This window comes from Amblyomma mixtum, chromosome 3, assembly GCF_055824585.1.
Source record: "Amblyomma mixtum isolate Tamu chromosome 3, ASM5582458v1, whole genome shotgun sequence".
Classification (NCBI taxonomy): domain Eukaryota; kingdom Metazoa; phylum Arthropoda; class Arachnida; order Ixodida; family Ixodidae; genus Amblyomma; species Amblyomma mixtum.
The window spans coordinates 155,790,447-155,805,501 of record NC_143014.1 but is presented as its reverse complement, the minus strand read 5'-3'; the positions used below and the strand labels follow the sequence as shown (position 1 = coordinate 155,805,501).

General features: G+C 46.7%; 2 protein-coding genes across 2 annotated transcripts in view; one reads left to right on the top strand and one right to left on the bottom strand.

Annotated features, from left to right (window-relative positions):
• Positions 1-15,055, top strand: part of LOC149352445 (soluble guanylate cyclase 88E-like) — a 204,853-nt gene that overhangs the window by 70,493 nt on the left and 119,305 nt on the right. The window lies entirely within an intron of this gene.
• On the bottom strand, positions 9,056-9,979 carry LOC149352452 (uncharacterized). Its single transcript, XM_089585117.1, has one exon. The coding sequence runs from the start codon at positions 9,977-9,979 to the stop codon at positions 9,056-9,058; it is 924 nt and encodes a 307-aa protein (XP_089441243.1).

Below are 15,055 nucleotides of genomic sequence, written 5' to 3'. Positions count from 1 at the left end.
AGTGTCTACTGAGATATGTGAGACAGTTAATGCGTAATTTCCTTTCCTCAAATACAATTTTCATTTTCTTCACTACGGCTCCTCTTTCTTCTTTCACTCACACTTCCTCCCTTCCTGTACAGTGCGGCTCAGGTGTCCACCGAGACGACAGAGAATTACAGCTCCATTTCCTTTCCTCAAAAAGCGTTGTGTTCAAGGGCAACGCACCGCGCCGAACAGGTGGTGGCGTTCCGTGGACTGCCTGGCAGCGCTACAACACGCTGTCGCGTTCCACTCCTGAAGGCGAAGCTTAAGCGTCATTAATTGGCATTTAATTAAGGCACCAGCAGAATGTGAAGTGAACAATCGCGTAGCAGAATGCAGAACTCAGGCTTTCGCCTTTCACCACTTTAGCCGCTAAAGTTCCTCATAATTTTTTTTTTTCAAAACACCTTTGGATGTTTGAGCCCCTTTTTTTGGGGAACTATAACGCACCAGCAAAGAAAATTTCTCACTGCTGTTAATTAATGACATTTATATAACTGGAACTAGAATGAATAGCTTAGGTACATTTGTATTTTTCTGACTGAAAAAAAAAAAAAACATTCGCATGTAGCAAATTTTTGGCACCGACAAAGCGTATAATTTTGGCTCCACTTGTTTAAAGCGTTGGTTGCTAATTTTGTAAAAAATTGTAGCACTCTGCGAATAGTAGATTTTAAGAAAAAGAAAGTAATACTAAGCAAAATTAAAAAGTCATTTCGAGTTCTACTGCCCCCTGGGTCTTATCATTAAGATTCCTTGCAAATTTTATAGTCATAGCTTTTTTTACAACTGTTGTACAGGCATCTTTTGAAACTTCTTTTCAAAGTCTCACCCCACCTTAACTACCCTTCACTGTTAATATAAACCTTTTTTGGGGGGCATGCCCGGCGGCCTGCCGCTGGCGTGTTCCTCACGTTTTTCCTGTTTACCACTTCGGATTGCATTCGTACCGCCCAAGGGCTCGATTATTCGCTATCGTCTTCAGCACCCGCGGTACTTATGTGGAGCGGGGAGTCCTCCCTAAAGGACACACCTAATATCTGTCGTCATCAGTGGAGGAAAGCTCGTGCTTCCATGTGTATTCCATTCTTCCCGTGAATGTTGCGCACATTCTAAAAGTTATGTGCGGTCCTGTGGACATCAGGAACTACTGCTGACCTTTTTATCTGTATTGGTCTTTTGTTCGGGGGTGCCTTTATATACTATGCCAGAGTTTCAACAACTTTCAGCACGATCATATCAGAAAAAGCAGCCACCCTTCACCTTGACCTCTGCAAATCGAAGCTCGACAACATAGAAGTGTACAGGTTTTTATTTTAATATATATATATATATATATATATATATATATATATATATGCGTAGCAATCGCCCATTTAACGACTTCCGCGTGGGCGGAATCTTATGACAACAGCCGGTCTCTTGGTTGAGTGCAGAAACACCAACAAACATGTTCATGACAGTAGGTTAGTTTAAAAGACTATAGACACCCAATTTTTGCTTGTGTGTATTCTTCCTTCAAACAATGCTTTCGACTATCGTATACATGGAGCACCTTGTAGTATTCGTGCACGGCCACTAAATAATTTATAATTGAATTTCTTCTTGGAGCTGTTGCGGGGTCATCAGTCGAACGATGGCTGTGAGGCGTAGTTGGTGTTTAGGTCACGTGAGGCATAAGTAATCAGCTATATAATTGTTGACAGATAATTTTTTGCAATTCCAGGTCTTCGAACAGGCTAGATTAAACGTCGCAGGGAATTAAAACTGCACATCAGCGATTATATTACAGTTTTTTCTAGTTTGTTACATGTCGAAAACGTCGCCTTTATGTCACAGTCGTCGTTCGGTCAATGAAACCGAAACCGAAACAGGATGAGAGAAGAAACTCAGTTGTAAATATTTAGCCTTATAGGCAAATACCCCTTGGTAATCCTTGTATCCCAATGTCGAACGTGTCGTTTGACAGAAGAAAACGCGCATTAAAATTAGGTGTTCATAGTATTTTAAGATCTAGCTACAGAATATTACCGATAGGGTCATGGTCATATTACATGGTCAAAATATTACATGGTCAAAAGGCAGGCCTAATGTATTACGTTTTAAGCCATCTAAAATATCAGCCATGGCACCGTCATACATCCAAAATTGACAGGACAGTTAGCATTTGTTGATGCGAGATTTACCGACAGCTGTTAAGGTAGTTGTACTTTACCGTAAGTTGTGGTAGAGAATATGAGAGAGACCTCACATATGTATAGTTCTAGAGCGCTGTTATTAGTTTTCCGCACAAAGCCGTTTTTCGTCTAGGTATTCTCTCCATTTCGCCGTTCTAGAAGAGCAGCGCTGCCGATTATCCTCATGGGCGGCGCGCTTGGCAGCAACTGTCTCAGATGGACGGTGCTGCATTCTTCGTTCTAGGGCAACTACCCTCCGGTTGGTCCCACGACAACGACGTACCAGGTGCGTCTTCTCATTCTCTCGCCATACCTTCCTCCTTTCACGGTAACCACCTTCCGGATGGTGGCCATTGTACCCAATTTGTAGTTACGCCTTGCTACGCTTTCCCCATAAAGCCTTGTCCAGTTGTAACCTTCCTCGCCATTCCAGGTAACTTCCCGCCAGGTGGTTTCCGTGTATACCGCCGACCTCGTGCGCCTTCTTACGCTCTCGCCACACCCTCCTCCTCCAAGGTAACCATCACCTGGGCGGGGATAACTCTGATCTCCTGATACCCTCGTCATTCCGCGGTAACTACCCTCCAGATGGTTCCTGTGCTAACCACCCACTGGCTATGCATTTCTCCACACGTGGGATACCTTCCTCCTTGCACGGTAACCGCCCTCCGAGAGGTTACTATATCAAGCCACTCACCGGTAATGTCGACGACTACGTCTGCCAGCGAATACAACGATAACGGGAAACCCAAGAACAAGCGCTCAATAGCTGTCACTGTAAAAGCGTTCCTTTTCTTTAGTAGCGCAAGAAAGTCGTCAACGTGTCTAAAAGAAGTTATCTAAAAAGGTAGGCAGTGTTTAACCACGGCTATAACCAAAGGCCCAGTGATAGTATTTTGGCAATGGCGCGAGCCAAAGTTGGAGGTCGACATTGTGTCGGGCACGGTGAGTTATGGTTTGGTTATTTTATGGATGTTTAATGTCCCAAAGCAACTCAGGCTATGAGGACGTCGTAGTGAAATGCTAGGGAAATTTCGTTGTGGCGTGTACACTCCTACAGTCGTTGTGGCGTGTACACTCCTACTCTTGTCCGTTGTCTTTTGTGACTGTTCTTTTTTTCAATTTACAATGTAGTATTAACTGGCCCGCATTTCAACCCTTCTAGACTTCCAGTCTTGGACATGATTTCCTTTTCTGCGTCTTTTTTTCTATCTAAGCACACTTTGACTTTAGATAGGCTGAAATTCAAATTAGGACAGCAGGCAGGTGAGGTGATGTGGAGCGGGCTTGGTGCATCGAGTAGGGCTATCGGTATGGTATGCCGTACTATCGGTATACATAGATCAAGGCGTGGTTTTCGCCTACGACCGTTAAATAATATGTAATTGAATGTCTTCTTTCATGATGTTTCGTCATCGGTTTCACCAACCGAACGTTGCTTCTGATGCGTAGTTTATGTTTAAAATAACCAAAAAAAGTACAATATACTGATACACAGTTAACTCATTACAGCAGTTAAACCAGAATGCTTCAATAGCTAGAATCACTAGATATGACATTTCAACAGTTATACTGCTGTTTTTCTGCGCGCGTCTCATGTGACCTAAGGATCAACCAGACATCACACCCATAGATCGCGGGATGAAACCGAAACTGCATCAAGAAGGTTTCAATTATAAATTAATTAGCGGTCGTAGGCAAATGCCACGGGGTGCATCGTGTATACAGTCTCTAGCGCGGCGTTTGAAACAAGAAAACACGCACGCAATAATTTGCTGTCCATAGTCATTTAGCCCATGAGCTATCGCATCATATTCCTAAAGGCCCGTTCACATTTGTCCAAAAATCTGGCGCGCGAAGGGGATTCGTCCGCTTTTGACGCCGACCTACACAGAAAGCGGCGCGGCGAAGCCGATTGGTCTAAGACCGACTTCTGCCGTCGGAAAAATTCTGCCGATTGCATTCCGTGCGGCAACGCACATGGCGGCACCCTTCGAACGAGGACCCCTTGCTTTAGACTGAATTAGTCGTTGTTGCCGCTTTTTTGAGTGCGTTCACTTGCTATATAAGGGGCGCTGGTATCTCACTTCGTCTCACCTCGTTTTTAAGAGAACTAATAAGTGATAAATTTGTTTTATTTTTTTTATGTAGAGTTACGATTGTGTGGCTTCTAGACTGAAGAGGAGGGTTGGTTTGTTGACAACAATGGTTCCCATTCTGGCAAGCAGATGGCGCCACTAGGTCGAGCTTATGGATACGTCTCTCTTTGTATCATATAGGAAAAAGGAGGGAGCGTTACGTCACGCGGCCAGCGTTCGCAGGCCGAGTGTTTATGAAGCCGTTTTCTCCCTCAGTATTTCGCTCTTCCATTCAGTCCTTTTGTTTTGGGTTCTGGTATGTTTTAGTGCGCGCATATGCACGCCTTATGGCACGAGGCGTGTAAAGCAAGGAGGTTGATCTAGAGTCAGTTTTCCGCGCTAATCGGCGCATGCGCGTGCACAGCGGGGCTCGATTTTACTCCGTGCTATTACGTGGCGTGATCACAGGGGACAAACCTCTTTTTTTTAATAAATTTTTACTGGTTAAGACTAGTCTTCAAAGCTGACGCCGGACGCTCGCCCCTCAGTTTTTTTTCCTCCATAGTTTGTATACACTGAACTAAAAGTAAGATTCGGAGAAATGGCGTAACGTCCTGCAGAATACTAGCGTTTAACGTTCGTAAGAGTGCACATGATTTAGGTACATAGACATTGTCGATTTATGCTCTTTTCTGACGATATCTGTGGACGCCCCGAGCGGCGACTTGATAGGCGTGAATTGTTTGGAAAATTGAGAAACAGCGGTGGCTCGACGGTTTCACCTCGCCGGGCGTCAACAGACAAGAACAGGTCGTACTTTTTTCTGGAAACCCAATCCGCTTCGCTCGCCGCGTTTTTGGAGCAGTGTGAACGGGCCTTATATGGGGGTGAGGCTTTGAAAATGGGCTTCAAAAGTTGGCTGTGCAGCAGTTGTAACTACACCCACGGCTATAAAATGTACAAGGATCCTTAAGGACACGTGCAACTTGCATCGGAACTCAAAACTAGTTTACTTGTTTGGCATTTTTATTTTTGTTTTTATTGTTTATACTAACGTACCCGTTGGTCAAGTCTAGTATCCACCGATTGTTGCAATTTTTTGTGAAAGTTGCAAAGAACGCTTTACACAAATGGAACGATGACTGTGCGCTTCCAACGAAACTAGACTTATGTTTTCTTTTGCGTATGTACGTATGTTTGCATGTTGCTTTTGTGACATGTGAATGGTTTTTTCTGTAAGAAAAATACAAATGCACCTCGGCTGTTGATTCTAGTTACACTTATTTAAATGCCACTAATTATCTTCTGTGAAAACTTTTGTTTCCTTATGGCTTATAGTCCCTGATAAAAAAAAACACAAACCTCCAACAGGGTTGCTTTCAGAAAAACGCCAATAAAGTCGAAAGCCGTATTATTAACCACAACTTCCCCTGACAGAAGAGCTAGGAGGAGTCCTAGTGGGCGAAAAATGTACTACGAACAAGGTCAAATACCGAACCTAAACCAAAACCTGAGTTTCTGATCAAAAGCTTCAGGGCATTGATTTTCGTATGTATCGGAAACAAAGAGGCCACGTCCAGGTGCACCCACTTTTCCCGTCGCTGCGACGAAGAAAATGGACAAAAAATTATTTTTGGAAACCTCAAAATCCGAAGTGCAATACATTTTCTGAGAAACGAAGGAATTCACTATTAGATGATACCGAAATCTCATTTTCGAATTTTCTGAGAAAACAAAGTCTCTTCCCACATTAAAAGGCAACCAAAATGGTTCAAGAACTCGACGAGTTTAAAAGAGCCGAATGTGCGAAACATGCGGGTAAAGCCTGCAAAATCATTTTGCGCTACCATTTGAAATGGTGGCATAATCGCCGACTAAAGTTGCGTCGGCGCTCAAGCTTCTCGGCAGTGCACAGCAACAGCAAGAGGTCCCGATAATGACGTCACGTATGACGGCTTGCGTTTCCAGCGAAGAAACAGTTGTTTCATGGAAGAAAATTAATCCCATCGAAGGTGAAGCTCACGGAGCATTTTTTTGGCGGCATCGGATGACGCACAGCAGCATGCACGTGAAGGCAGCGGACATCTGAAATTTAAGAGACAGTGACGTCACTAGAAGTTTCCTCGCATTCTCCAACGCAGTGAGGAGAAGCCTGAACATCGTCGCGATTTTAATTTACGAGTATTTCGCCTTTTTAAATGCCAGGACAAAAATGCTTTGCATGCTTTACCTGGAAGCTTCATTGATTTGAATTCTTGACTAACATCGAATTCTCAGAAAACCATTTCAGCTTTCCTTTAAGGTGGACCGCGGGAGGGCACGGCGGCAACTGCCTTCACGATGTTAGAGCGTTGATCAGAAGGAATGCAGTGGCGTGGCGGTGGCGGCTACGTAGAGCCATGCAGAGGTAGAATTGCCAGCTGTGTGACATCGGGTTACATCACACCACAGCGTGGGGTGACTGGGTTTATAAAGTGATGGGGCAGGCGTACGCCTTTTCACGCCTAAGCAGGCTTAAGTGTATCTGCCGACTTTTTTTTCGCCGACTAAGTCTCTGGGTCTAAGTCTCTGCATTGCACATCTGTCTCCTGGGTATTAGCGGCAAAGAACACTGACAGGTTGTCGATCTTACAGTTGCTGATTGCTAGAGACATTTGACTTAGAAGTAGATAGAAACTAGAAAGTATTGAACTTGATTAACTGTCTCGGGCAATCAGCAGTTGTAAGAGAGAAAACTGGTGAGGGTTCTTTGGCGCTAAAAGGCACGAGTCAAAGAGCGCCTTTGCGATTCGCAAAGCGCGGCGTCCTGGCGCTTCGAGTTTCCCTCCAAGTGTGAAACAGCGTGTGCACATAGCGGGCGTGGTAAAGGCGCTCGCTGTAAACGAGCCATGCAAAGGCGCGTTTATACTCCGACGTGTACGGTGACGTCGCGTTAGCTACAGCGAGACCCCATAAACACCAGCGGCGCTTGTGCGCCGACGTGGCTTCAGGCTTAAACATTCAAACAATCTCTCAAATGTCTCAGTTGTAGGAATCATGGACCGCCGAAGACAAGCTTAAGAGGAGTAACACTAACAGTCTAAAGTATAATATAAATCTATACGGCTGCACACGGAAGTCGACGTATGGCTTTTCTTAAATTTCTTTGGAAAACAAATGTCACGAACGGCTCTGCGAGCAGACGGGGTTTACATATAGTTCTGAATACATCGAGATACTTATCTGGATACGACGCAGACAAATTTCAGAAAAGAATTATAATTAGTTCACCTGCGCCAGGATGCCTTTAGTGATGAGCTTACTTGGCTGTACTAAATATCTGATAGATCGCACTTGAGTTGTCAAAGATAGGCAGATTTATCTGTGCGTCCGAAAAATCTCTCGGTATGCAATGGGCGCACCTTGTGCGTTCTGCCGCCCGTCCTCTCGACGACAGTTTTAGTTGGGAGTGGCTAGTGTAGCGGCAGAGAAGCACTACTGTGGGGCCATCTAGTCACAGTAGGTAAAAACTCGTGAACTGTGTGCCGTAGAAACTTTTATCGCTTTATAATTGGCTGAAATGGATGCATTCTAAGTCTTTTTTTTTTCTAAATGTAAATCAACTGAATCTAACAGAAATATAAACTCCAGTGCAATGTTGAAGTACTTCACGGGGGGTAGTTGCTAGGACGACATTGACCGCCGTACATAGTTAGCCTTCACATGAAGAAATTATTCTATTGATCTAAAAAACGATGACTATTTCTCTCATATATCACTATGGAGGGGTAAGGTGCGCAAAACGAAAGCGACTATAAGACATTGGAGCGAGCTATCGCGTAGAAAAATGCAGCAGCTACGCAGTGATTGGTCGGAAGCGTGCTGGCAGGACGCCAATATGTTGTCAACACCAACGCTTCGGAGTTACCTTTAACGTTGACTCAGAAACGGCACTTGGTCGAACGATGGCCTTATTTTCCGGTGAATTTTCCGGTGCAAAACATGACGGAGATGAGGCCGACGTTTTTTCAATCTAAGGAACTGACCTCGGTTAGTGCTGTCAAAAACCTCTGTGATAAGTTTGCATTAGCATGTCCCATCTAGCTGGGCTTTCTGCTCTATTTTCTTTGGAAATGAATTACCGATTGCTTGTGGGAGCCTAGTCCACAGCTCGGCATGAAGTTCTGACGCAAAAGAAATGTGCGATTGAAGGCATGAGGGCTTGCTGATGCCTTCACACCTTTGCCCTGTTGTGTATGTTATTTTAGGACTATCCCGAAGTAGTGCATTACTGCTTTATAACTTTGCTGATGTCGGGCTGCAATAATTATCGGTTTGACTATGGGCTAAGTTGCGACCTCCTGTAGCGAACAATGATTTCCTTCTCCACGATTTTCAGGAAAGCGAAGAGTTTCAAGTTCACCTACAAAAGAGTTTCAAATGTACACCTACATTAAAATAAATGTGCAGTAAAATAGAACTCAAAGGCATGTAAAGTACTAAATAAACTAATCAAGTCATTAAGAAAAGTTGTAGGTTAATAAATGTGGTGCATGCAGTGCATTAGACTGGATGTTTGAAATTATTCAATGGAAAATGTTTCTTTAAAAGCGGTGAAAACGGTGGGGTTTCCTCCCTTCATCGAAAATCTATCTCACAGGGGCCAATATCCGCCTTGTGCGGTCAAGGCCGCAATCGCCCCACTTTTTTATTTCAGAGACGAGTCGCACAATGTACCTAGTGGCATCTTTTTTTATTAAGAAACAAGCTTCAAGATGTTCCGATCAGGTAAATTTGTCAGGCAGACTTCTGCCGCTTGTTTGCTGGCGCGTGCGCTTTACTCGACCTCTTTTTGGAGGCTTGGGTGTGGTTTACAGCCACAAAACAAGTGCGGGCGAGGGGTTGGCGGATGACTGTGCGCTTGAGAATCTGGCCGTAATTGTCCACATTTCCGAAGTTGATCAGAAGGGAATACTTTTCATTTAAGATAAGGGTGACGGGTGTCTTGGTGGTGCCGTCGGAGGCGAAAAGCTTGAGCTTGGAGAACGACAATGGCTTGCCGTTCCACGAAGAGCCTGGTCGGGGCGATTCCGGGTGCATGTAGTCGCCTGCGCATACGCCGGAGGCATGGACGAAACTGATCCACGCCACGTACTGCAATTCGTCGTCAAGGTTGCTGAAGCGGACGACCGGAGCTGGCTGCATCAGCCTTCCTTGGGGGCTGATCTTAAGCTCCATCCTGGGCAAAAACTCGGCCTTGTTGACGAGTATTACGTTCGGAACCCTCACCGCAGGTCCGAGCGGTACGCTGCTCCTGCCGCCAACAGAGGGAGTATGTTTCTTTTGTTCAGGGTTCCCGTCGTCGCCCTTGGCTTCGTCACCCTGTGTGCACGTCAGCTGCGGCGGGGCCGCTTTCTGGAATCCCTTGACGTTGGGGCGCGCCGCGGCCGCACCTTCAGCGACGATGACTGTCTCCGAAGCGCTGCGGTCAACTTCGTCACTGCTGTCGCTGCTGGAATCGCTGCTCGAGCCGCTAGTGCTGCTACTGCTCCTGCTGTTGCTATTGCTGCTGTCGTGGCTCTCGCTAGTGCTCGAGCAGAGGTTGCACAACCTCAGTTGCTGAGCATAAAACTCACTCGCGGGCGTCTTGGGAGGATCGTCCCTAGACCCGCCGGTTGTGGCTGCAGTGTGGTCAACACAGTCGCACTCTGATGACGCCATTCTTGACTACGCAGAAGTGGAACAGCGTTCACGTTACAGCCGGCGCCGAGTAGCGACCCCCTCTTCGAGTCTTCGGTGATGCACTCCCGGACGCAGGGCGTTCCTGGAATGGGGTTCGTTGAGCGCCTGACGTCGTCGTTCTCTTCTGCTGCTTATAAGGTGGCTGTATTTTCATGAGTAAGGGTAGGTGGTGGCCATATGGCTTTTCGCTCTGACGCCCTTAATCCGTCTTTCAAGTGGAACATGTCTCTTCTTATAATTTTTCCTTATTTTCGCCGAGGACCTGGGCGTGAATTCAGATGCGATGCCATGTTACCGCGTCCAAGGCCACCGCACTGCTGCTTAAAGAGGTGTAACGTGGGTTGAAGCTTTGTTTTTTCAAAAAAAGTTAGATGTTGAGATTTTGCCATCATCTGATGGAGAATTTCATGATATTTCGGAAAATACATTAAAGTTGGGTGTTCGGTACTTTAAAAATAATTTCTTTGTACTTCTTCTTCATCACGTTGACCAAAAAAGCGGGTGCACCTCGCTGTGTTCTCTTCGTTTTCTATTTTAGCAAAATTTCAATGTTCTGGAGTTTTTTTTTAAACACTCAGGGTTTTTGGTTTCATTTTGGAATTTGGCTTTATTCTTCGTACTCTTTTCAGCCACTAGAGCCACTCCTGTAGCTCTGCGGTCAAGGGAAGTTTTGCTGAATAAAACTTTTGGTTGATCAGGTTTAACGTCTCATAGCGACTCAGTCTATTAGGGATGTCGTAGTGAATGGCTCCGGAAATTTCAACCACCTGGGATTTTCCAACATGCGCGGACATCGTACAGTACACGGGCCGCCAGCATTTCACCTCCATCTAAATACAACCGGCGCCGCCGGGATCGAACCCGCCTCTTTCGCGTCAGCATCCGAGAGCCATAGCCACTTAGCCCCAGCGACGGCTGTTATAAATAAAGCGGCTATTAGTTATTTCATTTCCGTTTTTCTCAAAACACCTTTGGATCTTTGAGTACCTTTTTATAGAGATCTATAAGGCAAAAGCAACTAAAATTTCTCGCAGCTGTTAATTAATGACGTTTACATAAATGGAACTAGAATCAATAACATAGGTGCATTTGTATTTTTCTGCGGTGAAAACAGAAACCAGTCGCATGTGGCAATATTATCGCATCGACAAAGATAAAAAATATAACACATGTAGTTTTTGTTGGAAGTGCATGATTTTAGTTCCACTTGTGTAAAGCATTGGTTGCTAATTTTGTACAAAATTGGCTCACTCTTCGAATAGTAGATTTTAAGAAAAGAGTATCATAGTAGGAAAGAAATATAAACAAAACTAAAAAATACGAAACAATATTCAAAAGTCGTTTTGAGCTCTAATGCCAGCTGCATCAAACTAAAACATTCCTTGAAAATTTTATAGCCATGGCTTTCATTACAACTTCTGAGCAGCCAACTTTTGAAACTACTTTTCAAAGACTCACCCCACCTTAACTGCACCGTACTGATAATAAACACGTTTCATTGTGCATATCCGGCGGCCTCATTCCTCGCGTTTTCCGTGCTTTCCCCTTCGGATTGCATTCGTACCGCTTATGGGCTTGATTATTGGCTGTCATCTTCATGGGGCGTAAGCTCGAGCTTACGTGCTTATTCCATACTTCCCGTGCTCGTTCCCTACTCTCTAAAGCTTGTCTGCGGTCCTGTGGACATCAGGAACGACTGCTCGCCTTTTTATCTGTATCGGCCTTTTGTTTATAGGCGCCTTCATTTTATCTGCCAAAGTTTCAACAACTTCCAGCGCGAGCATACCAGGAAAAGCAGCCTCCCTCAACCTTGAAATCTGCAACTCGAAGCTCGGTTACATGGGATGCTTATGGCTCATGGTTTAGGGGGTTTAACGTCTCATAGCGACTAAGGCTATGAGGGACGCTGTAGTGAAGGGCTCCAGATAATTTCGGACACATGGGGTTCTTTAACGTGCACTGACATCGCACAGTGCATGGGCCTCTATCATTCCGCCTCCATCGAAACGCGACCTCTGCGCCGAGCGCCATAACCACTGAGCCACCACGGCAGATTGCGCATGGGATGGGATGTATAAAGTATTTTTTTTGGGAAATATTCTTAGCAATTGCCCTTGTAACGGCTTTTGAGTGGGCGGAATCAAAGGAAAACAGCAGCTCTCTTGAACAGAGGCAGAAACACCAAAAAACATGCCTATGGCAGTATGTCAGCTCAAGGTCTAACCGCAGAATATTACTAACAGGGAGTTCATTTGTAAAAGTTTGGCCTGCTTTATTACGTTGTAGGCAATTTAAAATGTCAGCCGTGGCACCGTCATACATAGAAAATTGAGATGATGGTTAGCACTGGTTGATGCGAGATTCAGCGACAGCGGTTAAGGTATTTGTGCATTACGGTAAGTTGTGGTAGAGAATATGAGAGAGACCTCACATCTGCGCAGTTCTAGGGCCCCGTTTTTAGTTTTCCACATAAAGGCGTTTTTCGTCCAAGGATGCTCTCCAGTTCACCGTTCTAGAAGCGCAGTGCCGCCGATGATCCTCTCCTCAGGCGGCGCGTTTCACAGCAGCTGACGCAAGTGGGCCGTCCAACATTCCTCCCCTGTCGCCATATCCGTCTTCCTCCTTCCACGGTAGGTAACCACTTTCATGGTTACCATGGCGTGCCTTCCTACACTCTTGCTATTACCTCCTCCTCTCGCCTAAGTCTCCTTAGAAATACGTTAGGGACATACATTAAGTTGAGGCAACGTAAAAATAAATAAAAATAATAAGCCCTTGCCTGCACCACATACGTACAACAGGCTTAACCGAATTCTGAAATGAAAGAATAGGCCCGTGGGCAAATCATAATTTTACCACCTGTAGGGGGAAAAGAGAAAAAAAAATAGAGAAAAGGCTACAATAGCGACCCACTGCCGGGGAAGCGGGCCCGAGGAGACTCCCCTGATCTCCCCAGCGAAGTAGCGGGAAGGATGGGTAAAAGGGACGGGTTAAATGGTTGTCAGGAAGGGGTTATGGAATTGAGGATAGGAATGGCGCCAGCGAGTGGTTTGCTCTGATCCTTCATTTATCTCGACTCCATTTCTGGCCTGCTTGGCCAGGGCAGGGAGAGCATCCAGATTGCCCAATGGTGCAGCCCCGCTCACGGGATGCCCGACCACCCACCAAACGTAGCGGGCTCCGATCGTCGGAGACAGGAGAACCTAACACGGGGTCAGCTACCTGGGGCCCCTCCACGATAGGGTTTGTTTCCGACCAGCCAGCTACTAACCATCGAGAACTTTTCGTGGTTTTTCAGACACCGGAAGTATGTGTGACGTGATCCGGCCAGTAGAGGCCCTAGGTCGTCAGCGTATCGGCCCTGATCTAACACCTCCGGGGGGACCCATCTTTGCTTCCAACCAACCAACCATGCACTTATTTTCTCCCCTAGCTTGCTCTTTTCCTACTCAGCAGGGAGCGTTCAAGACCGGGCGACAGGGCCACAAACCAAGAACGTGGCTTAGGGTGAGATAATCCGAGCCTACTCCGCTGGTACTCCACAACATCGTCCGTTTTTCCCGGGCGCTCCGAGGTCGTACTACCCCCACTCCTCGGCGTCCCGCAAAGGCCATTACAGCCCTGCGGCGGGCTGTGAAGCCGCTTCCCCGAGGCTTCGTTTCAGAGCCTGGCTTCTGTGAAACCCCGCGTGGACCTGGTTTCTCCGTAACCAGAAACCGACGCCTCAGTCGTCAGATTTGCATGCCCCTGCGTGCGGAGGGAAGTAGCATGTATCTGAAAACCTTTTTTACTTTGTACATGTCTTCGGTGCCGGATCTCGTGGGTCCAACCTGGGTATAAACCCAGGCCTGCCTCCGCTCAGGCATCGGACCTCACGAGCACGACTGGCCCTCACAGTCGCCTGGGAGTCGCTGCCACTCCCATGGGGTTTTGCATCCCCAGAGGATGGGTCCCGGCCATCCCATCCCCACTGCTAGCCTTGCACCGGAACAAAGCCTTGTAGCCGAAACTACACCGGCCCGTATCCGGTGCCAGCGGGGGGGGGGGGGGGGGGGGGGGGAGGAGGCACGAGCAAGCTGCACACTGAGATTTCCCCCCCAGAGTCCTTCCTTAGACAGCTGCCCTCCTTCTTATTCTAGTGTAAATACCCTCCGGTTGCTCCCATGGCGACCACGTACCAGGTGCGCCTTCTCACTTTCTCGCCATACCCTCCTCCTTTCACGGCAACCACCTTCCGCACGGTTGCCGTTCTTCAGATCCTCTAGTTACACCTTCGTACCCTCTCGCCATAAAGCCTTCCCCAATGGTAACCCTCCTCGTCCTTCCAGGTAACTACCCTCCGAGTGGTTTCCGTGTAAACCGCCGACCGGTTGCGCCTTCTTACGATCTCACCATGCCCTCCTCCTTCAAGGTAACCATCACCTGGTTGGAGGATCTCTTCGCTCTCTCGACACCGGCGTCCTTCCATGGTATCCTCCGGATGGTTCCTGTGGTAACCACCCACTGGTTACGCATTTCTTCTCACGTGTGATACCTTCCTCTTTGCGCGGTAATCAACCACCAAAAAGTTATCATGGCAACGCACCCACTAGTAACGCCAGCGCCAACGACTACGACAGACAACGACATACAGGGATGACGGAAAACCCAGGAACTAGAGCTCAACAGCTGCCGCTGCGAAAACGTTCCTTTTCTGTAGTAGCACAATAAAGTGGTCAACGTGTCTAAAAGACCATATCTAAAAAGCTAGGCAGATTTAACCGCAGTTATACCCAAGGGTCCGGCGGTAGCATTTTGGCAATGGCCCGGGCCAAAGTTAGAGGTCGCCATCGTGTCGTGCGTGCCATCGCGCGTTTGTCTGCTTTTTTTTTCATGCGTTTTTTTATGTGTTCTTAATCTGTACACTTCCTATCAATAAATTCTGTTGTGAGACAGCGCTTGTCATTGTTAACTTGCTCCCATCCCTTTCTGCGTTCCCGCTGGTTTTTTCCAAACACGCAGCCTCTCCAACTTGCCCAGTTCAGCATCCTTGTGCTATCGTGTCGGGCACGGTCA

What these genes read in the sequence shown, in the direction of transcription:
- LOC149352452 (XM_089585117.1), bottom strand. Translation starts at nt 9,979, where the DNA reads ATGGCGTCATCAGAGTGCGACTGTGTTGACCACACTGCAGCCACAACC.